This window comes from Barbatula barbatula (assembly GCF_947034865.1).
Source record: "Barbatula barbatula genome assembly, chromosome: 20".
In the NCBI taxonomy this organism is placed as follows: Eukaryota; Metazoa; Chordata; class Actinopteri; order Cypriniformes; family Nemacheilidae; genus Barbatula; species Barbatula barbatula.
Genome location: NC_136783.1, coordinates 1,220,680 through 1,248,088, shown reverse-complemented (window position 1 = coordinate 1,248,088; position 27,409 = coordinate 1,220,680). Strand labels below are relative to the sequence as shown.

Sequence of the window (27,409 nt, the reverse complement as noted above, 5' to 3'; positions counted from 1 at the left end):
TACCATGCCAAGCTGTTTTTCGACATAAAATACCCCTGGCTGTACTAGTCATAATTTAGTTTCAAATTCTAGATATCTCTTTTTGAGAGATCGTCATTTTGGCTCGTCATAATAGGAATTAGTGCATCTAGTCAAGTCAAGTCAGCGCTATTTATATAGCGCTTTTTACAATTTTCATTGTTACAAAGCAGCTGTACAGGAAAAAATGACTATAAGTAAAACATAAAAGGTTATGGAATTCAAAACACAGGTCAAATATCAGACACACAATAAATTCCTATATGCAGTGTTAATTAAATAAGACTACCAAATTCTAGCAGCCCCCCCGGCCAGGCAAACAGTGCAAAACAGTATGCAAACGGTGGCGAGGAACCCAAAACTCCATTGGAGGAGAAAAAAAACCTCAGAGGGAGACCAGGCCTAACCAGGGGATTCCAGTTCCCCTCTGGCAAAAACTGCTGCCTCTGCACAAGCTCAACAGTACTTGCACAACAAGGCAAAAATAAAAAAAATTTGATTTAAAATTATCATTAATAATCTAATAGTGGCTGAAGTTTTGTAGGGACGTCACTTCCTTCGTCCAGCATTTGTCAGGTCTAGGAATGGATTGCGCCCTGCCCGCTCCACTCTTGTAACCTTGGAACAATGAGACAAGACTGGCTGAGAGTAGAGTACTGTTCTGCACTCTTTGATGCAACAAATGCATCAGTTGTTATTGGAAGTGTCCCTGGTTCCGGTTGATCTAACTAGTGCAGCCTAGATCTTTGAAATACATATATTATGATAGTGTAGTGTATGCAAGATTAAAAAGATGCGTCTTTAGTCTAGATTTAAACTGACAGAGTGTATCCGCCTCCCGGATATTGCAGGGAAGACTGTTCCAAAGTTTAGGCGCTAGATAGGAAAAGGATCCGCCGCCTGCACTTGATTTTGAAATTCTAGGTATTACCAACTGACCGGACACCTGAGAGCGTAGTGCACGTGATGGACTATAATACGTAAGAAGTTCTCTCAAGTAGTGAGGAGCTAAACCATGCAAGGTTTTATAGGTTATAAGCAAGATTTTAAAATTTATGCGATGCTTTATAGGTAACCTTTATAGGTATCTACAACGTGATTGTGACTAGTCATAACAGGCATTTAAGATATCTACTATGTTATTTTGGCTAGTCGTCTATGGCAAGCCGTTTTGACATATAAACCTATGGTTTGACTATCCATAAAATATATTTTAGATAGTTTCAATTGTTTTTCGACAAGTCATAATTATAATTTCACTAGTCAAATTGATAATTAGAGATATCTGCAATTATAATTGCGCTAGTAAGAAATCTGATTCGAGATATCTGTAAATATGTTTTGACTAGTCAAAACTCTATTTGAGATATCTGTAAGGATGTCATAGATATCTAAAATTATCTCGTCACACATACGCAAAGTATTTAAAGATATCTCGAATTCAGTTTCGACTAGTCACAATTATATTTTAAGATATCTGAATTGTGCCTGCACCTAGTCGAATCTGCTGTTGTGTGACCAGCTCCTCCCCTACACCAGAGCCAAAGCCAAAAGCGCAACGGCTAATGCTATCACCTTAGCTTCATCGGAACACAGCAAGGAGACAACAGGCTAGTTTTTAAAATGGATGTCAATAGGTTTGTTAGCTGTTACGCTTTCTCCAGTTGGATGTATTAAAGACCCTTCCATCTAACTACCTATAGCTAACGGCTAACAACAGTAGACAGCGTTTTTAACTTGTCAAGGAGAGAAAAGAAACGAATTAAGTATGCTTCTTACGTGATTATTAAATAATATTTGGATGCATTCATGTGGTAAAAGATGTCCAACATGCATGTCTGCATAGCGCTGAGATTTTAATTGCAGTCATGTGACAAAGCGGACCAAACAATGTGTAATGTTCAATAAATACAAAGATCAGCAAACTGCTTGTTTTGTTGTAATTTATTTTGTATATATACAAAATATATAACTTTTTTTGAAGAAGATTACAAGTGAATCATAGTTTAACATTCATTAATGCCATTTATAAGTATGTTTCGTTATGCATACAGTATGTATTGTTAATGCAGGTTAAGTTGTGTCTTTAGGTAGTTACACACAAGGTGGGAGTATTGTATTATATTATAGTAAGAGATCAATGATGGTGATGTTCGGTTGTGTTCAGTGATGAGTCCAGTGCAATTAAATATTTACAAATGAATCAAATTGTTGCACCAGACATGATGCCTATACAGATGTTTATCTTAAATGTGTTCATTTGGAATAAAGGCAAACACTATTTAATCCACAGCACAAATCTCCAACATTACAATATTTTACTAATACCTCTGCATATCTTATGCTAAGTTTTTATTTTCATTCTTTTAAAATGACTTTTGTATGAAGCAGTTTGAATGACACAAAATGTAAGACCTTTATTATATAATTATTTGACAAAATGGCAGCTGACAACAGTTTCCAAGGAAGGATTGTCTAAAAACGCTTAAACAAAGCGTATTTGCATGCATTCATTTTAGATATCTATGAAGTAATTTTGACTAGTTAGAATGTTAATTCCAGATATCTTGAAATTCTTCCTGTCGCCAAGCTAAATGAAGATATATCCAAAGAAAGATCTTCCTAGTTACAAATCAGACTGAGATATTCATAATTAAATTGCAGATATCTTTAAATGAGATATCACTAGGAAGAATTTCAATTCAAGATATCTCTAATTTAGTTTTGTCGAGTCAAAAATCCAATTCAAGATATCTACAATTAAAATAAGACTAGTAATAAGTTGCTTTCAGATATCTGCAAATGTGGTTTTGGATATCTTTAAAAATGATTCATTAAAGATATCTTAAATGTGATTATGACTAGTCAAAGACCAGTTACAGATATCTCTAATTATGATTTCTACTGGTGGTAACTCAGTTAGAGATATCTCTAATTGAATTATCACTAGTAAAAATTAGTTCAAGATATCTCTAATTGGAATTATGCCTAGTACAAAACGAATTATAGATATCTTTAATTGCAGTTTCTACCAGTCAAAACACATTTGTAGATATCTGAAAATATTTTTCAATGGAAGTCAATGGAAGAATATGACTAGTCAAAACAGCATTGTAGATATCTCAAATGTATATTATGAACAGCCAGAATAACATTATAGATATCTTCATTGCCTGTTATGACTAGTAATAATCACATTGTAGATATACTAATTCCAATTGTGACGACTCAAAATTACAGAAGAGATATCTGGAATTGGAATTTTGACTAGTCAAAACTAAATTATGACTAGTACAGCCAGGCGTATTTTATGTCAAAATGGCTTGCCATATATCACTTAGAAGAATTTAAATTCAAGATATCTCTAATTTAGTTTTGTCGAGTCAAAAATCCAATTCAAGATATCTACAATTAAAATAAGACTAGTAATAAGTTACTTTCAGATATCTGCAAATGTGGTTTTGGATATCTTTAAAAATGATTCATTAAAGATATCTTAAATGTGATTATGACTAGTCAAAGACCAGTTACAGATATCTCTAATTATGATTTCTACTGGTGGTAACTCAGTTAGAGATATCTCTAATTGAATTATCACTAGTAAAAATTAGTTCAAGATATCTCTAATTGGAATTATGCCTAGTACAAAACGAATTATAAATATCTTTAATTGCAGTTTCTACCAGTCAAAACACATTTGTAGATATCTGAAAATATTTTTCAATGGAAGTCAATGGAAGAATATGACTAGTCAAAACAGCAAATATACTAATACTAATTCCAATTGTGACGACTCAAAATTACAGAAAAGATATCTGGAATTAGAATGTTGACTAGTCAAAACTAAATTATGACTAGTACAGCCAGGCGTATTTTATGTCAAAATGGCTTGCCATATCGCCATAGGTTTATATGCTAAAAACGCTTTCGCCATATTCACCTGCTGCTTTGACAGCGCCTACTATATGGACGAACGAGATTTCGAACGCAGCCGCAGTTTGTGAAGATGTACGTAAGCGGATGTGACGTCGCCGCGCTTTCGGAAGTGAACTGCAATGAAGAAGGACGGTAAGAGCAGCTGTAGATAGATAGCTGTAAACATTTCACTTTCTCTTCGGTGTAACTGTTGTAGTGTAGTGCAGTCACACTGTAAAGCTCAATGAAGACACATAACAAACATGCATAAATACACATCGTCATCGTTCTAGTGCCAGTGTGTTAAAGGAGAGTTCATGTGTGTGCAGTAAGTATCTGTCATGTTAGCATGGTTCTCTTCAACTTCTTCAATGTTTTTCTAGCTAAGACATATTTCGAAAATAATGCAGATAAACTGGATGGTTATTCGTTTGTTCCCCACTGTTGAACTTTATATTTTTGTTGCATTTGATGATGGGATTTTGCAATCCAAAAACAACTTTGTGAATATCGTTGCATGCAATATATTCATAGCACAAGTTGTTAATATCTTACTTTTGGTTTGTAGAAAGCGTGTGCGTTTCATTTGTATTTGACCCATTTGAAGGAGCGTAAGTTTAGAGGTGAAGACGAACATTCATTCTCTTGAACTGTTTCGCGGCGTTAGTGCTGTCACTGTTCGTCGCAACTATTCATCCGTTTACCGCAATGATGTCCATCGCGTTCAAAGGACATTTCTTCATCATTTCATCATGCTTTTTGTGTTTATGAGTTTTATTCAAGTATGACATCTTCATCTACATAGTGAGACGACATCATCCTCATATCTCACCTTTTTCTCTTAAGGTCACTCTTTAGGGATTGTTAGTAGTTATTTACTGACATTTTACCTTTCTAAATGTATCTATATTTTATTAATGGAATAAATTAATAGAATTTTAACCAGACAATTATTTAATAGATAATTAATCGTTCATAAAAACTTTAGATCCCGATTATTGAACCTTTAAAACAACATCGAAAATAAAAACTGAAATATAAATATCACTGCTTACCTGCAGTAAAGGGCCATTGACCATTAACATTCATTGTCGAAGGATTGCACAGCCCTAATTATCTCTGTGGATGTTTTATAACATTGTTACCTTTATGAATCGGCACAGTCACTTGAGGAAAAATGGTTTTACACAGTTTGCTCTTATATTAGGTTTTTATGTATACTTTTAACTACAACTAAACTAGAATACATAGTAATCAAGTTAGAACAAATGATTAAGTTATCTGCAATAGCACAAATAAATGTCATAAAGCAAACGCACAATTGAATTTAGCAGAAACTGAATGAAGATGTCAAATCTAAAATAACACTTCATAGTCTCACTTATAGTGTGTGGCTTAAGGGTTAGAGACTCGGACTTGTTACTCAAATGTTGTCAGTCCGAGCCTCCGTACCAGGAGGGATTGTAGGTGGGGGAAGTGAATGATCAGCGCACTCCTCCACCTTCAAGACCACGGCTGAGGTGAGACCCTTGAGCAAAGCATCGATCCCCGGGCTGCCCACTGCTCTGGGTGTGTGTGTGTTGCTCACTGCTGTGTGAACTTGGATGGGTTCAATGCAGAGCGCAAATTCTGAGTATGGAACACCATACTTGGCAACACGTCATAACTTAAAACAGATATATTTATTATGCTGCTGTCCCTTTAAGAGCTAGTGCGCACGGATCACATGCTTTTTGTTTCCCGATATTTTCGTTGACGGCAAACTATAATAGAATTATCAACGTGATATAGAGCCTATTCGCTAAATAATACCATAAAACTAGTTAAATTGGTTCAACTTGCATCAGGACTAGACTTGTGTACTCATCCTGTGAGCTGGCCTCGACAGGACGCTTCTTGTCCGATGTGCTACTCCGATAACTTACATGCCGCTTTGTTTATTTACACTTGCACTGAAAGCCCTTGTGTCACCGCTACAGCCTTGTTTGTGAATGTTCATGTAAGATTGGCTGTTTGGTCTCTCTCAAGGTTAATCTAGTGTGTGTCGTGGCCTCCGTGTTTCTGATAAGCACGGATCTTTAAGCTGGTGCACCGCTGGTGTAACTTTGTTTTCATTGTTTGCAGTTCGCTACAGTTCTGTTCCGTATTTGGTCTAATATTAAAGTCAACTGTCAATAAGATTGTGTTACCTGCCTGTCTAGCAAGGTCTGTAGCGATATGAAAATACAGCGGTAATGACGATAATACCTTGGTGTGGTGCCTGTGGTAAGATATTTATTGCAATATTTTGAAGACTTGGAAAAAAGTGCCATAATTGTTTAATGAACAATTATTGAATATAGCAATGATATACAAATGAACCATATCATATCCTGTCCTCTTTTCTTTATCGTCTAATCATAACCAGGGCTCTTGACTCATTTTTCCCACTGGTCGGTGAGACGCACCAACTAACAATTTGGTCGTACCCTTTTTATAGTAATCATAATGATCTTGCATAATGACCTTAATGAGTTGATGAATCGTCTTTTAAAATAGTCGGCCATAGACTGCTTCATATTTGTGCTTTAACACTTGCTAGCCAAATAAAAAATAATTATTGCAAAAACACTTTGTATTTGTTATTTAACAGGTGTTATTACTTAGTTTTATATTGGCTATGAAATGATATGGCACAAATATAACCTGTCACTTGCCTTCACAATCCTCCTTTATTGCCCTCTTTGCAAAAAGCTGTAATGTTGCACTGGCCTTCTTTATTTTTACCACATAAAATGATATCAAATTAGCTAGCTGAAAAGTCATAAGTAACTCTGAACTATATTTTTACTTCTATGTATTTTACGTCACATTGTCATAGATAAAGTTTAAATACTAAATCTTGTGATCTACTCTAAGCACGCTTGTGTGTTTTGAGTGATTGATTTGATGGGTTCATGTCTCATGAGTCTCGGGAGTTCAGTGTTTGACATGCCAGTTTTCTCAAGGACTCATTTGAATAGAATCATTTTGCAAGGCACGAATCAGACATTATCAGACATTGACCTGCTGTTTGTTTTTCACAGTTTGATAGGAAAACATTCACTGGATAGGAAGCGTTTTTTCTTATGCCATTCAGTCCGTGCAACACCGAATGAAGTCAAAAACACACTTTAGTTTGGACACAGAAGGAGTGCACAAGCTCTCTGCTCGCTCTTTCCTGCACTTGATGTGATTTTTAAGTGGTGAATCAAGTGTAACATTAAATGTCAAAATAAATCTTTGGCGGGGCAAAAATGTGTTTTACGCAATTTTATTAAAAACGATCGCATTTGCAAGCATTTTGGTCGCAGTCGAGAGCCCTGGTGACTGTTTCTTCGAGGTATAGTATGAGATCATGTCATCTAAAGCTGTGTCCCACTTCGAGGGCTGAATCCTTTGAAGGCTTAATTTCAAGACTGAATGAATCGCATCAGTATGACTGAAGGCTGGTAAGTCTGACCCAATTCAGACGGTGCTGCCTCAAAATGCTTCCTCCTTTCCCTGGGCTGAGAAGGATATTTTTAAAGCCACAGTGAAATCAAAACAGAATTTCTTTTGCTTTTATGAGTGAGCCTTAAGGACGTCAATAAACTGATATGGTATTAATATGCTTTCACAAAATTCACATTTAGGAGATATTACTGTTAAAAACTGACATAACATATCTAGAAATTCCTTGACATCAGGCTACACTTCAGCTCCCCGTCAAAGTTCTTGTACTATCAAATCCGCTTCAGAATCGGAAGCGTTATCAATTGATAACAGTGAAAGTAAGTCGGTATACAGAAATCCTTGAACTTTTCTAGTGGCTATATGGCGAATCACAGGGCTAGTCAACTGGAGGTCCGCCCTTACATTTCAAATAAGTGGAGAGACTAAGAGGGGTGTGCATTAAGAAACGCCACATCTTTGAACTCCAAATCGCTGCTACATTCAATACAAAAGTAATATTCATAACAATACTGACGTCTTATAAAGTGATTTGATCGGACTATCCAGAAAATGTATCTTATTTGCAACGTTATAATCTGCAATCCACAGCCACGGGCAGTCAGTCTGCACACGCAATAGGTCGCGTTCCAAAACGCATCTTGTGCCCTTGAAAGTTACTGCAGAAAGGGTACACCACGTGAACGGTTGTCTCAGACAAAAGAAACTGTTGTTTTTATTGCAGCATTCGTTACCTATGTATGATTTAAGCGGCTATATTTACGAAAACAGCTGTTCAAATCCCTCCAGAACTCACACTACAAAGGATCTGCCCTTTTAAGTGCGCAGGGCACATGAGTGCAATTGGAATTCACCTGAAGATGAGACAATAGCGTTCAATCAACTGATTCTTTTTATAAGATGCCAGTTTAACGTCACAGGGACTACATTTGTCCTGAAAATATTAGCGTTTTTGACTCTGATTACTTCAACCAAATATATTCATTATTATCTTCTTGAAAAAACAATGCCAACCACATCTTGGATGGACTGTGGGTTAAGTAAATGAACAGCAATTTTATATTTGGGTAAACTAATGCATCAAGGAATATAAAATACAGTTAAAAAGACAATATCCCTTTTAGTTAAATATCATAAAAAGGCACATGCAATATCTGACTGCATGTTTTATTATATACAGCATATTATACAGCAACAAAAACAGTTTAAAATGAACAAAACTATATAGAAGAAATGAGGATATGGTAAAAAAACGTCCCGCATCCCATTTATACTTTTAGAATCTGGCTCTAAAGAAAAAGTACTTGAAGACTCCTGGCATATCAAGTAAACAACACCCCTGATTTAACCTACCTAAACAACAACCAGGGAAGCCCACGTTTCTGTCAAGCCTTGTCATACACACCAACTGCTGTTAAAAGAATTAGTCCTTATTAAACGAAAGTAATAAATCAGGCGTTATGCGTTTCTTCCCCATAGAAGTCTATTATAAGGAAAGAGTTTAACATAGTAAAAACGAATTTCTATTAAATTCAAATCAAAACCAGGTGATTGAGAACAATCAGTGATCTATTTTTAGTGTGCAGGTGACGCGTGCATCGACACAGGCAGACTGTGTCCTGCTCGGTCCTATAGCCTACTTCTCCATGCCAATGACGGCGTGCAGTTAAAAAATCATTACAAACTCATTTGAAAGTGAGGGGGACAGGAACATGATTTTGAAAAGTGAGGGGGACATGTCCCCCCCTGTCCCCATTAGAAATTACACCCCTGCACATTAGTGTCCTCCGATTAAGAGACACTATAGCTCAGAGATGATCATATGCGCAAATCTGCTGAGAAAACGAAACGTATCTGACCCGTTTCAAGTCTACACAGAATATTGAATGTTAGGGCTCTATGTAAGAGATCAGAAATCATAGCTTTGGTGAGTAAAGGATAAGAAAAAAAGCCAGTGTCACTCACCAACGAAAATTAAGCTTTAAATGTAAATGAAATGCTATTGAATTGGGGCGGGGCCACTCGATGTTTTGCGCTCTCTGCTTTTTTCAGTTGATATTACGTCAACACTTCAAATAATGCTGCTCGTTTCAAAGCGATTCAGTGCATCCTTAAAAATACATTCAAAACTTTAGTTAAATAAAAGTATGTAATATGCCAGAAACTGCCCCTGTCAGTGTCTTCATATTATATATAATGTTGTTCACTAATATTATTAATGCAGTATTGTGTTTTACATATGTACAAGGTTGGTTAATTCGATATACCGTTGGACTGGTTTAATCAACATAAATAATCATATTCCCTCAAAAAAATAATTTTTGGCTCCGTATTTGTTTAAAAAAAGCCAGAAATGTGTGTGCTGTGTCATGCTGCTGTCACCGGGTCAGCAGCAGGTGATGCAACTTGGAAATCCACTGTAAGGATAGACTGACTAATTTCAGTTCACTTTGGTGACTTCGGATGCTGCATCCTTTGAAAACCGTGTCTTCGCTTGCACGTCCTAGTAGCAGCCTTCGAATTGGGACAGCTAAAGTTTACTTGTTATTCTTTTGTTTCAGTTTTTTGACTAATTGTTTGATTTCCTCTCAGTTTTAGGGATTCAGGATGATCCAATAGTTTATGAATGTCGTCTGTCTGCAAAGACCTGGACATGTGGAAGAACATAGCTCTTAGATTTGTAAATAAGTGACAGCTGTCCATGTGAAATGCAATGCATGCGTCATTGAATCTGCTGCGACCCTGACGCTCAAAATGGATCTTCTCATCTTGGTCCCAAGCATGAGAGATTGAACATCGGCTATATGAATGAAATGGCCGATATGGCTGTACATTGGGATACGGTAGCAGAAACCTCCCACTTTGAGCAGCCTGCTGTTTCTCTGGTCAATGCATCAGACGGAGATGACGGTCATTTAATGGGGTCTCCTGGGTCTGAAAATGGCAGCGAACACCCTCATGGATACTTGGATGACATGGAAGCAGAAGAAAGTAAAGAGCAAAATGAAAACAATTCCACAACTGAAGACCTCAGTGATGACCAGGAAGAAGATGGGCATTTGGAAAATCATGATAAAGATAGACTTAAGGAGAAAGATTTGGAGAAAGAGCCATCAATGGACGGAGAGCCTCAATCTCGCAATGCTGGAGCTGGGAAAAAAGGAAAGTCCAAAAGAAGTGGATCAGGGCAGGGTTTTTGCGATCAGACACCATTACTGACCTCTCCGTTCTCCATATCGCATAAGTCTTTCCTCTCATCCTCTGGGCCAAACAGACACAAGCAGGTCAGAAGACGAAACCATCACATGCACAATCATGGCCGCACAAGACAGAGAAACGGACTCCAGCTTGTCGCAACATGTCGAGATTTTGTGGCAGAATCCATCAGCCCGTGGTGTATTTCCTGCATCCATATGATTGTAGAGCTCATCATCTCTTTAACCCACCGCTGCGGGATTGCTGTGGAATCGTCAGGGATTGTACTCTACGAGTTTGGGGCACACTTGTTCTGGAAGGTCACTGATGTTCCCGGCATGACAGAAGATTTGAGACGAATCCTTGACTGGAGCAGCCGTGTAACTGTAGCTTTAATAGAGCGTGTCGGAAGGACTGCAGGTTGGGCTCAACAGTTCCTGGTCTCCGGCATGAGGACTCTCTGCATTGCTGTGTGCTGCACCTCTCAGATAATGAGCTGTGTCTTGTTGAGACTGATAGGGGAGAGAGGCAGAAAATGGTGGCTTTCCCTTCAGAGCAGCAGCCTTTGGAGAAAAGTATCTAAGGTGAACATGAGAATTCGCAGGATTTGCTTCGATGGAGGTGTCATGAATGAAAACTCAAATCCAGAGTCTTCCAATAGAGGGGCGGAGAAATGCCAGCCTGAAGAAGAGCTCCAGAGACTGCTTGCCCTGGCCAAGGTATTAGCTTGTACAGTGACATTATTACCACATTGATAACAGACAATAGTGCTTATTTACCCCACGGGGGAGCCATGAGTAAAAGTTCAATATATACTAAGCATTTTTTCGAGTGCAGCTTCTTTCACTTGTTTGAATGCATGTTTTAACTGCTGCTGCAGTTTTGATTTTACATGATGTCACAATGGTCAAACTTGCGCTGTCAGACATGAATGCAGGAGAGCTCAACATCACTTGTAGAGATACAAGTTACAAGTGTCATTTGACATCTTAAAGGAGTCTTGAAATAGATACCAAAACAATTCAAGAAGAGAAAGCAAAAAAATGAAAGTTCTTAGATTTTTGTGCATAAAGTAGCAACTATGTCAAGTCAAGTCAAGTCAGCTTTATTTATATAGTGCTTTTTACAATTGTCATTGTTACAAAGCAGCTGTACAAGAAAACATTGACTATAAGCAAAACATAAAAGGTTATGCAAGTCAAAACACAGGTCAAATATCAGACACACAATTAATTCCTATATGTAGAGTTAATTAAATAAGACTATCAAATTTTAGCAGCCCCCCGGCCAGGCAAACAGTGCAAAACAGTATCTAAACGGTGGCGAGGAACCCAAAACTCCATTGGAGGAGAAAAAAAACCTCAGAGGGAGACCAGGCCTAACCAGGGGATTCCAGTTCCCTTCTGGCAAAAACTGCAGCCTCTGCACAAGCTCGACAGTACTTACACAACAAGGCAAAATAAAAAATAAAGTTAGATTTAAAATTATCATTTATAATCTAATAGTGGCTGAAGTTTTGTAGAGTCGCCACGTCCTTCGACCAGCATTTGTCAGGTCTGGGAATGGATTGCGCCCTGCCCGCTCCGGTAGCCTTGGACTGTGTCCTGCCCGCTCTAGTAACCTTGGAACAATGAGACAAGACTGGCTGAGAGTAGAGTACTGTTCTGCACTCTTTGATGCAACAAATGCATCAGTTGTTATTGGAAGTGTCCCTGGTTCCGGTTGATCTAACTAGTGCAGCCTAGATCTTTGAAATATATATATTATGATAGTGTAGTGTATGCAAGATTAAAAAGATGCGTCTTTAGTCTAGATTTAAACTGACAGAGTGTGTCAGCCTCGCGGACAGTGCAGGGAAGACTGTTCCAAAGTTTAGGCGCTAGATAGGAAAAGGATCTGCCGCCTGCACTCGATTTTGAAATTCTAGGTATTACCAACTGACCTGACACCTGAGAGCGTAGTGCACTTGATGGACTATAATACGTTAGAAGTTCTCTCTAGTAGTGAGGAGCTAAACCATGCAGGTCTTTATAGGTAATAAGCAAGATTTTAAAGTTTATGCGATGCTTTACAGGTAACCAGTGCAAGGTTGACAGAACCGGGCTAATATGCTCATACTTTTTTGTACGCGTAAGAACTCGAGCTGCCGCATTTTGGACCAGTTGGAGTTTTTGTAATAGGCCTGCAGGGCAACCACCTAATAGTGCATTACAGTAATCTAGTCTTGATGTCATAAAGGCATGTATAAGCTACTCTGCATCTGATGGTGACAGCATATGACGTAGTTTAGATATATTTTTAAGATGGAAAAACGCAATTTTACAGGTGTTGGCGACCTGGTTCTCAAATGACAGAGTACTATCGAATATAAAGCCAAGATTCTTAGCTGAAGATGAGGGTTTTATGGAAGATCTATCAATAGTTCAGCAGTATTCTTGGTTGTTACGTAGGGCGGTTTTGGTCCGATAAGTAACACTTCAGTTTTGTCCGAGTTCAATAATAAAAAATTGCTACTCATCCACTTTTTTATATCGACTATGCATTCCACTATTCAATGGAATTGCTGTGTTTCATGAGGCTTCGAGGAAATATAAAGTTGCGTATCATCAGCATAACAGTGAAAGCTTAGTCCGTGTCGCTTTATTATATCTCCTAGAGGTAGCATGTATAATGCGAAGAGCATAGGCCCTAATACTGAGCCCTGTGGTACACCGTACTGGACTTGCGATTTGCGTGATACCTCATTGTTTATTGCTACATATTGAAAACGGTCGCATAAATAAGATCTAAGCCATTTCAAAGCTATTTCCTTAATACCGACATCATTTTCGAGTCTATGTAGGACCATGCTGTGGTCAATGGTGTCGAATGCAGCACTAAGATCTAGCAGCACCAATAAGGAGATACAACCTCGGTCGGACGCCATAAGCAGATCATTTGTAACTCTAATCAGAGCAGTCTCTGTACTGTGATGAGCTCTAAATCCAGACTGGAAATCTTCATTAATCTCATTCCTTTGGAGGAAGGAACATATTTGAGTTGAGACTACTTTTTCCAGAACTTTAGAAAAGAAAGGTAGATTCGAAATAGGTCTGTAGTTAACTAGTTCTCCAGGGTCCAGATGGGTTTTTTTGACAAGGGGCCTTCTAACAGCCACCTTATATGCTTTAGGCACATGTCCTAATGTCAGAGATGAGTTAATAATGCTAAGTAGAGGATCTATAATTTCTGGGAGCATCTCTTTCAGTAGATTTGTAGGTATAGGGTCTAACATGCATGAAGTTGATTTAGATGATCTAATGATTTTAGAGAGTTCATTGTGATCTATAGTAGAAAATAAACATAATTTCTCCTTAGAGGCGCTGTAGTTAGTCGTTTGTTCAGCGGGATTCACTTCTGGTTGCATAGTTATAATTTTTTCTCTAATATCTTGGATTTTTTTTGTGAAATAGTTCATAAAATCATCACTGCTATGCTGGTATACAGAATCAGAAGTGAAAGCAAATTTGCTCCTCCAGTTTTTCCTCCGTTGAAGGGCCCTTCTATTGTTTTCACTTGCTCTGCTGTTTTCAACTAGTTTGAGCCTGTGTCTTTTTCTTTTCCGACAGATCAATTCTGTAGTGAAGTTGAGATTTTATGAGAAACACTGTTTAGTACTCTATCATTCACAAGTCGGCTGTTGTACAGTGAATTGCACAGAGTAGACGCTGAGAGAGACCCATGTGCCAGTAAAGCAAGAATACTATCATTCTAAAATGTGGACATGCATAAGTAAAGAATGAGTTAAGGATTCAACTTCCTTTTGTAGAAGTCTGAGATTATGTGCTTCTTAAGGAGATTATGAATTTGAAGTGTATGAGCTACTACTTCTTCTGTGGTACAGATCCCTGAAGAAGAGTTGGACCCGTTCAGTGTTCTGGGAGTGGATATTCACGCAACTGAATCTGAGCTGAAGAGAGCTTATAGACAGCTGGCTATACAGGTAACAACATTTCTGCCCTGACGTTTCTGCCGTATGCGAAAAAGTGTTACAATGTGTTGTATATTGTTTACTTCTAGATTCATCCAGACAAAAACAAGCATCCGGGTGCTGATGAGGCTTTCAAGGTTTTAAGGGCAGCATGGGACATAGTCAGTAACCCAGAAACACGACGAGAGTATGAACTGTGAGTGTATTTCCATTTTCTGAATGAAAACACCGGACACATTTAGGCAAGTAATGTGAGGAGGCTATATCTTTTCAAATCTTTTAATTCTCATACATCTTTTATTGAATATAAGAAATATATTGGAAAAAATGGGGTAATCATATATTTAAGGTGAAGTCTTTCATGTGTCAATAATACAACCGACAAATACTTGTAAATTCAGTACATTGATCATTGGTGAATTAAAGCCACCCTTAAAATGTTATCAGTCATTTAAATGAATTTAAATTAGGGGTGGGCTTATTTAAATTCTATATTTTAAACCTCATTTTTCTTTGCTAATTTGTTAAATATTCACTGTAGTTAAAATGAAGGCAAGTTATGAAAATGTAAGTTGTGATAGTGAGATTTATTATTTATTTATAACATTTATTTATTGTGTTAACAATGCAAGGTTGTGGGTTGGATCCCAGGGGATTGCAGATACCTGTGTATAAATTTATAGGATAATACTATGTAAGCCGCTTTGGATACAAGCGTCTGCCAAATGTAAATGTAAATAAATTTTTATCTTCTGGCTATATTATATGTATACAGTAGGAAGAAAGATAACAAGTATAACAATGAAATATGGATATATGCACAAACAATGAGAGTAGAGTATATGACTGGTGTTATAAACAGGTTTTCATGGGGTCTGTACTGTAGGTCTTCATCGCTCTTTAGTGTGTTGCGACTCTCTGTCTTTAGGTTTGTTTATATTGCGCTTGTCTTTGCACTGCAAGTCTCGCAGTGGCAGCGCGTCACGTTAAAAGCGTTCACGTGGCGGGCATCATTGCGCGTTTCCATCCAAGTGTCGCCTCGGCTCGCCTAAAGTTCAACTTTATTAAAACTATTAGAAAGCGACCTGACTTCTGAAATATGCACGCGCAGATCACTGCACCCCTGCATGAGCACTGCGGGTGAGAGGGAAAGCGCCGGACACGAAACTAGAGACTGAAAGAAGGTCAAAAGTATTTGATTTGTTAATTTGTTACGGGTGAATCAATTCACATGTTTTTTTCATCATAACGGCCAATTTGCAGAGCACAGAGTTAGCCACGCCTACTTGTTTACGTTCAGCGGAATACACAGAATAGAAAAATCTCTTACGGTTGACATTTTATTCTGCAGTAACAGAATATTCCGTCATTCTGCCCAGCTCTAACTTGAATAATATTGAATTGTACTTCAGGTTATTTTTATGGTATATGCTTTAAAGTGATCATCTAAATAATCATATAGAGACTGTCATTTTTTATTGCACATTTATATTCGCCTCTTTAAGCCACACGCAGGAGATGGATAGGAATGGGAATAAACCTGGCAGGTTAGCGTATAACGGCTAACTTAAAAGTAAGCTACATTTAGTGCATATGGCACACTATACACTGCGCTGCTATTGAGGCCACAATCCCCGGTTCGGTGATATGATTGGTCTGGTCTCATGTCAATCAATGTAAGTAATGCAAATTAAATAAATATATTGTGGTACAATATATTGTTACACCCCTAAAACAAGGGCCTTACAGTTACGCTGTCATGATAACAATGCTGCAGTGCAAAATATCCCAAATTAAAATTCATAATTTATTTTCATGTTTATTGTCTATAGGAAGCGGATGGCAACCACAGAGATTTCAAAGTCCATGAATGAGTTCTTGGCCAAATTGCAGGATGACCTAAAAGAGGCCATGAACACCATGATGTGCACTAAATGTGAGGGCAAGCACAAGTGCGTATTACTGTCGCCATCATTGCCGTCCTGTGATCTTGTTCAAACCTCTTTTTTGTGTCATATGTGAACAATTACTTTCTGAGCAGTCATCTCTTCTGCAGGCGCTTTGAGATGGACCGTGAAGCCAGCGAAGCCCGCTTCTGTGTCGAATGTAAGAAGTGGCACAGTGCTGAGGAGGGAGATCTGTGGGCTGAATCTAGTATGCTGGGTCTGCGAATCACATACTTTGCTTTTATGGATGGCAAAGTCTTTGATATCACTGGTAGTTGATTTGCATCCACAATACAAATCCAACAGCCTATCAATCATTGTGTTTGTTGCTGTGTATTGAGATGCATCTCTGTATGTCCACACAGAGTGGGCAGGCTGTCAACGGATAGGCATCTCTCCTGACACACATCGTGTGCCCTATCATATCTCATTTGGCTCCAAAGGTAACAGCAGCGCCAGCCGGCACAGGTAACCTCTCAAACTTTCTTAAAGCTAAGATGGTTTTGGTAGAATCTAAGCATGTTGAATTAGTGAGCAGGTCCATGACCCGTTTAAAACCCTGCCCTTGTATTAACAAAAGAAAAATATAATCTCAGGGCTGGACAACAAAGTGTCATGAATCCCCCTGCTCAGCAGCGTTGTCTCACCCAAAAGAATTGACACACCGGCCAAACACACACACACACACACACACACACATAGTTGAGATGGATAGTGAAACTGAGGTCCTGTTAACAATCAAAACGATCCTCGTGTACACTGGTGTTTTCACTGCGTTTAAATAATAAAAAACTCTCGAGTTAAACTTCAGTGCACGTGGTGCAACGCGCTCTTCCGCCGTGGCTCATGGTTCAAATAGAGAACACGCTGCACGTCCAAATGGAAGCGACAGAGTCGCGACGCGAATAAGGTGCAACGTGCTCTGTTCACTCACAGGCAGTCGCACAAGAGAGCAAGCTTTTGTCCCGAGCACTTTGGGGAAAAAGAGAAAGCTGTATGCCACGCATTTTGAATGCTTTTGAGATGGTACCGGTCAGCTCCGAGCAGGGCCGCATCAAACTGTACATCCCATAATTAATCGCTGTCTCTACGGTTAGAAAATTGTGTTTTATTACATCGCGGTTTAATCGCAAATGCAATGAATTGTTCAGCCCTAGTGCGAAATGTGTCCCCAGCTTTATAAGATTGGCCTGTGTGTTACTGTATCATCGTACTTGTTATGTATCCTGTAGATCCACTCCAGATCATCCAAGCGGTGGTTCACCTGCAGACCTGCAAGACCTCTTTAACAGCTTCTTCCAGGGCGGAGCTCCTAATAATGTATCAGCTAATGGAGGCTTCTCTGAAGGAACACCGTCTAATCAAGGTTTCCGAGCTGCCGCTGGGACTGCAGGAATGTTTTCAGGATCTCCTCCACAAACAGGGTTCTTTAGCCCAGCGACCCAACGGAGCGAGCCCAACGAGCACTGGACTGAGGGAGGAAAGCCGCCGCGTCGACGTAAGAAGGTCCGCAAGCCATTCCAGCACTGAACGGGGCAGTGTTATACAGCGAGAGCTGGTGGGATGGAGGACTGGTTTTTACCTAATGCAAAAGAAGAGCAAATCTTTTGACCTCAGAAAAGCAGTTCAGGGCTTTGTGAAGCATCTGATACAGACTGAAAAGACCATGTTGAGGTGCAAGAAAAACATCTTGCTGATTGAAGTCACTTTTTTCCAGTTTTCTGTGGACAATTGAACTGAGCAGAATGTTGTTTGTTTTTGTTGAGATCCGATGAGTAATATTCAGGAGTGTGGCAGTATGTTTTGTGATGCTATCACTGTAGGACAGCGTTTCTTCATCCTGGTCCTGGAGTACCCCACACTGCTCATTTTTAACGTCGCGCTATTCTGACACACTCTTCTGATGTCTGGGAGTCTTTAATGATGAGCTGACAAGTTCAAACATGTTGTGTTTAACAGATATAGAAAATGGTACTCCAGGACCAGGATTGGGAACCACTGTTTTAGGATATAGTTGAAATCGCTCGCAGACCTCAGGGATTGCATCTGCAGAAGTCAGAGAGCAGGACAAGACCCACATTTCCCGGTCTTTCTGGGATTTTATACATTGCTCATGACATCCGAGGAATCATTATCCTGTTTTTGAAGCCTATAATTAGCAGATTCAATTTAAAGCCTATGGTTTGGTTTAATGAAGTGGATGTCATTATTTTATTTTAACGGGACGTTCTGTGTTCAAATAATACATAACGATTACAAGATTTACATACATGGAATGATGGTGTTCGTGAATTCCCTGAAACACTCATTTTGTCTCAAAGTTCAGTTTGTTTTTGTTGATTATAAGAGTTTATAAAAGAAAAATGTTTGTTATTCGGGTTAAACCACAACATAACGTTTAATGAAGAAGTGAACATATGAATGTCTGGTTGCATACATTTTCTTTAATCCGCTCTGAAATCCCCAAACTGTATCCGTTTAACAGCAAGTCCACTTTTGAACACTCAGGGGCCATCCAAACCTAACAAGTCCTGCTCCCTTTTTGATGCTCTGTTGAATTGTGTTATTTTGATTTCGATGCATATAGCATTTAAGACAGGACTGACGAAGATGAAAGCATATGACTTAATGTGTTCAGGGTCTTAAGGTTCAGCTTCAGCTCATGAGGTCAACAGACACGGAGTCAAAATATTTTTTTTATGTGGTTACTGGATTTCAGCAAGTAAAATTCCACATAATAAAATGAACCTCTTAAGTGAGGTTTGACCCACACAAAATCCATAAGATATGACTGTGTCTGTTACTTGTTAGAGCCTTTTTATCTTCAGTTCGGTGCCTTTCTGAGTTGAGCTGTTTTACAGAATCTACTAACAAGGCCAAATCCAGCTTCATTTCCACTCAAAACAGATCACTGAAGTGCTTCAATAAACTTGAGTCATTACCTTTAGTTTATGTTGCTATTTCTCCATTTACCCTGATAAATATTTCTTAGATCACCATAAATGGACTTTTTTATTTGTGTTATGGTCATTTACTGTTCATGGTTTTAATTCCATTGACTGGTTAAAGAAAGGATCTTTGAGAGCATTCAGTAATGTCCATGCATCTGACAGAGATTCGAGAGTTTGAAGTTTCTGTAAAGATATTTTAGTGCTATAGTTGATCTTCATTGAGTGATCAAAATGTTTATGTAAGAAACTGCTGAAGATCCCTGTAGAATTAGACAATCATTATAATGTTTGCAGGACACTTCATATATTAAAATGGATGTCCCGAAAAGTTTGTGCCATCGTTCAAATCTCTTGAGCATCTACAAGTGTGCTTTAAAACAAAGGTTATCAGCCATGTTACACCAACGTGAGCTGTAAAATTGAACTGATTTGTTAATCTTTGGTTTTGTCCAGTCCTTCAGTTTGACTTGATTGATTTCAGTTTAGTGACCAAATGGCAACCGCTATTGCTCTGAATATTGTAACATTCCTGTAACACAAATGGTAAGGTTAGGTGATAGTGTTAAGCAGGGAACGTGTAAATTGAATGCAATATTATTTCTAGTAATACAACATATCCGTTTTATATGCATAATATTTCAACTATCATACTTTCGAAATAGACTTTGGCAAGGTTTTTAATGGTTTATAAGTTAACCAAAAAATAGAAATTCTATTATTATTTACTTGGCCTCTTGTTGTTTTATACCTGTAAGTTTCTGTCTTCTGCAAACCAAAAAAAAGATGTTTTGAAAAATGACTTTTTCTTGACTTATTATACGTATTATATGGACACAAACTCAATGCAAGTTAATGGGGGCCAAAGGTTCTTTAAAATGTCTGTGTTCTGCAGAAGAAGGTCATAGAGGTTTGATGATGACAGAATTTTCATTTCGTGGTGAACTATCCCTTTAAACCAGGTGCCCTTGTTTCTTCCAGAAGTCACCAAAATGACAATGCATTTAAAGCATATGTATCTCAAACACATGACATGGTGCATCAAAGCTTTCCATTCCCATACTTTCTTTACAGCATCTCAGAATTGCTCGGCAAACTAAAGGTGACTCAACAGTAACTCAACGCCTTGTTCCCATTTTATTGTTCAGCTTCAATTACAGGTTTGTATCCTTTGACAGAATTAGGTTGATGACAGAGTTTTTTTCAACGGGTAAGCTTTGTTATTACTACACAAGTTAAAACATTTATTTTTCCATATTGTGAACTTAAAACAAAGGATATTATATATATATGTTGTAAATACAACATACTGAAGAATAAGTCTAAAACACTCAAATGTTTATAAACTCTCATACCATAGTTTTCTACTGACCATGAACATGGTAACACAAAAAGGAAACAAAGAAGAACAGCCCCATAAATGTCACGAACGTCAGTTTCCGGTTTAATCAGCTGTAAAAGTGATAAACCATGATAACCAGTCAGTTCTTTTTAACGGTTGAAAAATCTACAGCATGTTTTTCTGAAGTCATCTTAAAATTGACATTTTTAAAAATGCTATATTTAATCAGATTTTTCCAGCCAGAGCTGCTACGGTTTTATCACACACGCTCGAGTCCAGATATGCGATTATTCCTCCTCGATTTGCCCACCTATCCACACCCTGACTTCTGTTGTGGGGCTCGTGATAGGTCAGTTCAGGTCGAGGCCCATCGCTTTCGTTGGCGTAAGAGCGAAGGCACTCGTTCAGGTCTGATATCCCCCCGCCCAGAGCTCGTAGCAATGCATGAGGCGCACAGGAGTCCCACTTGAAAGTGCTGCCCTCGGACAGCAAGTACACATCTACCAAACCCTGGATGACACACAGGATCTTATAGCCTGCACCAGACGCATACATCAGTTTGCTGTTGGAGAGCGTTGTGAGCACATCCTTTACCACTGGCTTTTCACTGGAGCTCAACAGTACAGACAGATGATCTCTCTTCTGCAGACACAACGGCCGTAGGAATGAGCAAACATTCACATCGCCGTAGGAAACCCCCCAGAAGTGCTGTCCTCTCCATCTAGAATCGGCACAAAATAAAGACTCCTTAAATCATTCACTCGTTCACTACGTTGTTACAGTAGCTCAACTGCCCATCGATTTGAACTGATGGATCTGTCGGAAATAGGTTCAAAACAGAGTTTCAAGTTTATTGGGTAAAGCATATAGCCATTATTCTTTTCAAACTTTCAAATAAGAAAGTCTTGTTTTTAAATAAAAGCTGAATTTCTTTAAACAATGTTTTGCTTATCCCATCTTTCTCAGGCATACAGAGCACACACTAAAAATAGCACCAAATACTACCTGTTCACATTTAGCGTCTTTTGACACTCGGATTCCTTATTTTAATTGTAGATGTGCTGCAAAAGCGTGCTTAAAGGTGCAATGTGGAATAAAGGTTCCCTCTCATTTTTTACAGCAGAGCAAACATTTTTCCAGGAACGCAAAGGAAAAACCTTGAAGCAGTTTTACTTCGTAGTAACAGCAGTGTTGAAGTGGGCCTTTTTCTACACAACAGCTGAGTTTTTCCTCCATAACGGTCCTCCATTACCTCATAAATGGGTAAATGAAAAGATAATGAATATGTTATGTTCTGTGAAGAGGCATCCCTTCTTCATTGACCGGACATTTTAAGTCACAGAAAAGTATATTGTCTCTCTTAAACAACACCCTAAGGCATACATTTTAAAAAGAAAACAATTGTATTGACTAATATTTGTCTGGTGTCTGGACTCTATCAAACTGTATTTTTGGAGTAATACGTCCAGCCTGCTCTCCTCTCTCTGCATGACATTTACATCTGGTGATGTTGAGCCAGGGCTGATAAGCCTCTTCCTACTTCATTCACTGATCTCTTCAGTTAAATCCATTTTTTTGATATTCCTCATTTTAGGTCTTCAGTTTTCATCTTAATTTAACTGTGTGTGTGTGTGTGATGAATGGGCCAGAGTGCTCCAGTGAACCTTTGGGGAGCCGGTGTGTTATATACTGTAACATAGTATGTCAAAAGGAGGTTTTTGGCTAGCAAATATAGGTGTTTTTTCAAGAAGAAAGTGGTATTTCAGCAGAATGATGGCTGAAATACCTGCATGCTGCTGACTGTGTTTAACTTCTGTGGTATATTATTCATGCAAAGTGGATTTGAACATGTAAATGGGTTACACAGGACTTTAGCTGGACTGGCTCATATATTCCATCAGCATTTACATGCATTACTCTCAACACCTGTGTCTGTGTGTGTCTGTGTGTGTCTGTGTGTGTCTGTGTGTGTGTGTGTGTGTGCGCGCAGCTCACTCAGTATGCAATGTCTCTGGGTTCTCTTGAATGCATTAAAAAAATGACAAATAAAACATACAGCATTTGTTAATCGGTTTCTGTTGGATCATGCATGCAAACAGCAATCTTACCCTTGACCCGGGAAGTCTTTACATTTGAATGGCTGGTTTATGACACCCATGACTGGTTGGCCAGTGGCTCGTAGGTAAACCCCAATCAGAACCAGTGCACACGGGAGTCCAGATCGACAAAAGCCTTCATCCAGCTCCTCTTCCTCCTTCCCTTCAATGTACTGACTCGTACCGTCTGTCCAGAGGAAATTAGCCAAGACATTTGAACAGAGCTCGTAACCCAAACTGTACTTCTGTTCTCATTCAGCGTGTTCACCTGTGCACAACCTTTTGGAAAAACAGGAACGTTTGAAGAGTTTGCTTCCAAAATGAGAGAACCCCATCTTTAAGATTTTTCCAAAATCCTGTTTTTAGTGTGCAAGTTAGCAGTATTAAATCATATGGCTCAAAATCAAAAACCAACTGCATATTAATTGGAATGCACAATGAAAAAAAACGTGATGTTTCTAAATGTTCTCATTTTGCAACCAAACTCTTCATTTCTTGTGCATGGCCATGACCAGTTTTGGAACTTCCAAACCAATAAATACCCGTGTGCCCTGTGTTTACCGTCACAAACCCCGGTGTTAAACGTCTGATTCATTCCCTTCAATTAAGACACAGTGTGCTCAGCATAAATATACCACAGACCCGCACACAAAATGCTAAGTAAATTTCAACATGTAAATGTGTCAAACACAGCCGAGTTCTCTATGAGCAGCTGAAATCAATATAATATTACGCAAAACATAAATATTTTAAATATTGTTAAACATGTGTAACATTCTTTTAAGCAACTGACATGAACGTGGAATGCTAATTTATCAACATCTACTGTAAAGCCAGAGATCAACACAGGGCGCACGCAGCAGGCATGTTTTCCATTGTTTGCAAGTTGCAAAATGCAACTTGGTTATTGTCATGCACAAGAAATGCTCCAGTTCTTCTGAAATGTTGTGCACAGGCACAGGTACGTGCTGAACCGAAGAGCAGTTTGAAAAGGCAAGAATATTACCAATGGGATCAATCCAGATGGCCACATCATCAGGGCTAAGTGACAGCTGCAGAGATTCAGCTTCCTCGTCTCTGAGCTGAAGCTTCTGATGGATGGCTTTGGTCAGGAGAGACGCCGCCGTTTGATCACCGTCTAGAACTTTAGCCAACAAAGCGGCCGTGTCCTCCTCCTTAGCACATACTGTCACGGTAACGCTCTCCCCTGATCGAAACACAATCACACATTGACCATCGGATTGAATCAAGTCCCCACCATAAGACTTTTTTTGGTCTCAAAATATACAATTTATACAAAATACACAATATATTTGATCATAATATGCATTACTATATACTATTTACAGGCTTGCAAAAAAGAACAGGCTTCTTTTACTGTATTTTGGATCAAATCAATGCAGGCTTGGTGAACCGAAATGACTTTTGAACAGTAGTTTATATCCAACAGAATAATTCATGCATTGTTTACCGATGTAGGATTTACTATGTTTCCTAAAAACAACTGGATGATTGACACTTTGAATAATTATGTTTGTTCCAAAAGACTTGTTTAAATGCAAGAAACTAGTTTATTAGAATTTATTAAAATATAAATTGTGACAAGAAGACCGGCTGCAGTCTGTGTGTTAGGGTTGCTGGAACTTTTCAATGATTTAAGTGTAGTTTACATGGTCACGTCCAGCAGGTGATGGCAAGGACTGTTACGAGTGAGTCTGACAGTCAGCAGTGAGTCTCCAGTCACCGGAGCGACGGCTATCAAGCGTTCATGTCAACGATGTCCTGCACTTAGCGGTCTCTAGACGTGGGGTGGGGCGTTTCAAATTTAAAGTGACATGACAACTAGCCCATAAACAAACTTATTATCAATTATTTTTACTCAAATAAAAATATGTGAGGGACCCCTGAGTCTATTTTTTTACTTCTTATGGGGGTCCCTAATGCCTAATCCGGGATCCCCCAGCACCCCTTCAATTTGAGCACTGGTCACAACAGTACATGGATCCAAGCTGAAGGCTTTCAATACAATGCGGAAACCTACTCCAAAAGAAAAGGTCCTATTTGTTTGTGTGCTGTAGATAACAAAACAACACTACTACACGCACATCTCTATCATCCCTGGATGAATTCATTGTCTACCCTGAGCGAGCAAACTCCTGTCACTCATTCAGCCGCCTGCCTGTTGTAACCTCATCCTGACCACTGATTACATCACATCTGATTTTAAAACAGTTTGCATAACCCCAAATCCCAAAAGAAATCCAGGAAAATAAACCACAGCACGGAAGGAAAGGATGCGCTTGGTTCACTGTCTGCAAAAATCCCCTTCCTTCTTTCACTTGGAGAAGAGAGACTATTGGGTGGAAATTACAGGTTTCAAGGCATCAGTATTTACTCCCTCACCCTTGTGTCATCTAAACCATTCACGGATTTATTTGTGTTAATAACAACAACCTTTTTGAGTGAAATATCCCTTTAACAATGACTCCTCTGGGTAACCTACCGAGTCCATTCTCAAATGTGTTCGATTCCTCTCCATGAATGAATCCGTTCATCTCTGGAAACTATAAAACATGAAGGTCAACCATTAACGTGACTACTGAATCAATAGAATGACAAAAGATCTGTTTGATTTAAAGAAAAGATTGCTTTTCACAGGAACCTGGGCACAAACATCATGCCGAATCATCTCCTGTATGATCACATCAGCGAGCGTCTTGAAGTCCTTGATGAATTTCTTGTTCTTGTCAGCTCCCTTCTTTTCCTGTACCAAGAGTTCAAAGAGTGCCGCCTCTTGCCGACAGACTCGGGCCACGTTAGCCGCCTTTTCAGACACATCCAGGAGCAGCCGCAGTAACTCTGCCATAACTGAGGCCTGTCAATCGTACACACCAGAGACACCAACAGACTTACAGAGGTCTTGTTCAGATCAGGCCATGCTGTCAAAAATAGCTTGTTAACTGGGACGAAAGCCCTGTTCTGTTAAAGGCACGACGATGAAGGAATCGGATGAAATCATCATATCATAAATGCTCTTAAAAATCTCTTGTGTTATAACATTTCTTCGGTCTACACATGCATGTGGTTATACTCGCAGATTCTGCGGCTGCTGCAAAAGCATGCAAATAGACATGCAAATATGCATGACGACGACGACGACAACAACTGCTGCTGCTGCTGCTGCACAAAATAAAAACAACGCCTTCGGGAGGGATGCTTCACCCAAAAATGACAAATCTGTCGTCATATACTCAGAATGTTCCAACCCTGTGGAAATATTCTGCTTGTTCTGCTCAGCACACAGGAACATGTCAAATCTCAACTCTCATAGTATTTATTTTCCCTACTATGGCAGTAAATGCTGGGTCCAAATATCTTCAGCAAAACAAAGACATTTCTACAGGTTTGGAACAATCGAAGTTCGACACAATTCTCTTTTTAGGGTTCAAGAAACAAAAGCCCTATTTCATGTTATTATGTTCAGCCTGTAAGTGCACGCGCAGTACAAAGTGACAACAGGTTTGTATTACAGAAGTCTCTTTCCTTTTCTTGTTCAGTATTAAAAGTAGCGGTACGATCCTTGTGTGCATAATAACATCTGAACATGTAAAGCATGCACACGCTTGTACATCTGAAAGGTTTGGTGTGATATGAAGTGAAGCTCTTACCTCTGCTTATCGTTCCTGCGTCACTAACACGCCGCTGATGCTTCACTCACTGAGCGCGTGAGGTGCGTGCGTGACATTCACTGCAGATGTTTTATTCGTGGAACGCAAATGCGTTTCCTCGTTTTCAGTGCGTCAGTGCGTCAGTGCAAGAGGCGGAGCTTGCGTGACTTCCTTCAGTGCCGCGCGAACGACCCAGAGCCGTTGAAAAACAGAGTTGCGACCACTGGTTACTAAGTCATTAGTTCCTGTAACTTAATGACTTCTCCCTTGAACAGTTTTCTGTAATTTAATACGTCACTTCGGATGTAATAACTAAATATTGTGTAATCTCTTCAATAGTGGAAATGATATCACATTTTGCGTCTAAACCTATAAGTAGGCGGAACTCAGAGTCGGACACATTTCTGACCGTCAACAAATATATTATTCATCTTGCAATATCTGGCTTTTTTCAGATGAGATTGTTATAATCATAATAATAATAATACAAGCTCACCTTACAAAAGCAACAATAAAACACTCAATCCATTAAACATTGAATCAGAGAAAAAAAACAGGCAATATAATAACATAATAATACTATTACAAATAACTGGCGAAAGAGTAGGGTCCTTACAATCAAAACAAATAAAAAATTAAATGTGACTGTAATAATTATGTCGATAATAAAGACCTCCCGATTTCCCCTTACCTTATCAAAAGGGGAAAAATGGGATACTCCCTATTAATTAAAAACAATGTTTGGGCATACCAACATGGCGGCACGGTAGCTTCAGTGTAATGGTGTCATGAGCAATCCAGTCATTTATATAGATCAGTGGTTACGATTATCGATCTCAC

The 27,409-nt window shown here is 38.8% G+C and overlaps 2 protein-coding genes across 9 annotated transcripts; one reads left to right on the top strand and one right to left on the bottom strand.

Moving 5' to 3' along the window:
* The first annotated feature begins 4,005 nt into the window (after window positions 1-4,005).
* dnajc14 (DnaJ (Hsp40) homolog, subfamily C, member 14) lies at window positions 4,006-20,257 on the top strand. 8 transcript variants are annotated; one of them, XR_013788065.1, is made up of 9 exons: window positions 4,009-4,086; window positions 9,997-11,318; window positions 14,483-14,581; window positions 14,659-14,765; window positions 16,402-16,521; window positions 16,626-16,786; window positions 16,881-16,983; window positions 17,748-18,344; window positions 18,502-19,789. XR_013788065.1 is itself a non-coding variant. In XM_079482615.1 (8 exons), exons 2-8 carry the CDS (start codon window positions 10,209-10,211, stop codon window positions 18,043-18,045), a joined length of 1,998 nt encoding a protein of 665 aa, XP_079338741.1. In that variant the 5' UTR covers window positions 4,006-4,086; window positions 9,997-10,208; the 3' UTR covers window positions 18,046-19,800. The 8 variants fall into 8 exon arrangements, 2 of the variants coding, with proteins under 2 accessions (XP_079338741.1, XP_079338740.1); XR_013788066.1 differs by having other exon boundaries at window positions 4,052-4,261; XM_079482615.1 differs by having other exon boundaries at window positions 4,006-4,086; window positions 17,748-19,800.
* A 21-nt stretch (window positions 20,258-20,278) lies between these two features.
* inpp1 (inositol polyphosphate-1-phosphatase) lies at window positions 20,279-26,716 on the bottom strand. The gene is made up of 6 exons (XM_079483240.1): window positions 26,570-26,716; window positions 25,564-25,776; window positions 25,405-25,465; window positions 23,908-24,108; window positions 22,914-23,088; window positions 20,279-21,526 (listed from the first exon to the last, which is right to left on the bottom strand). Exons 2-6 carry the CDS (start codon window positions 25,765-25,767, stop codon window positions 21,031-21,033), a joined length of 1,137 nt encoding a protein of 378 aa, XP_079339366.1. The 5' UTR covers window positions 25,768-25,776; window positions 26,570-26,716; the 3' UTR covers window positions 20,279-21,030.
* Between the last annotated feature and the right edge of the window lie 693 nt (window positions 26,717-27,409).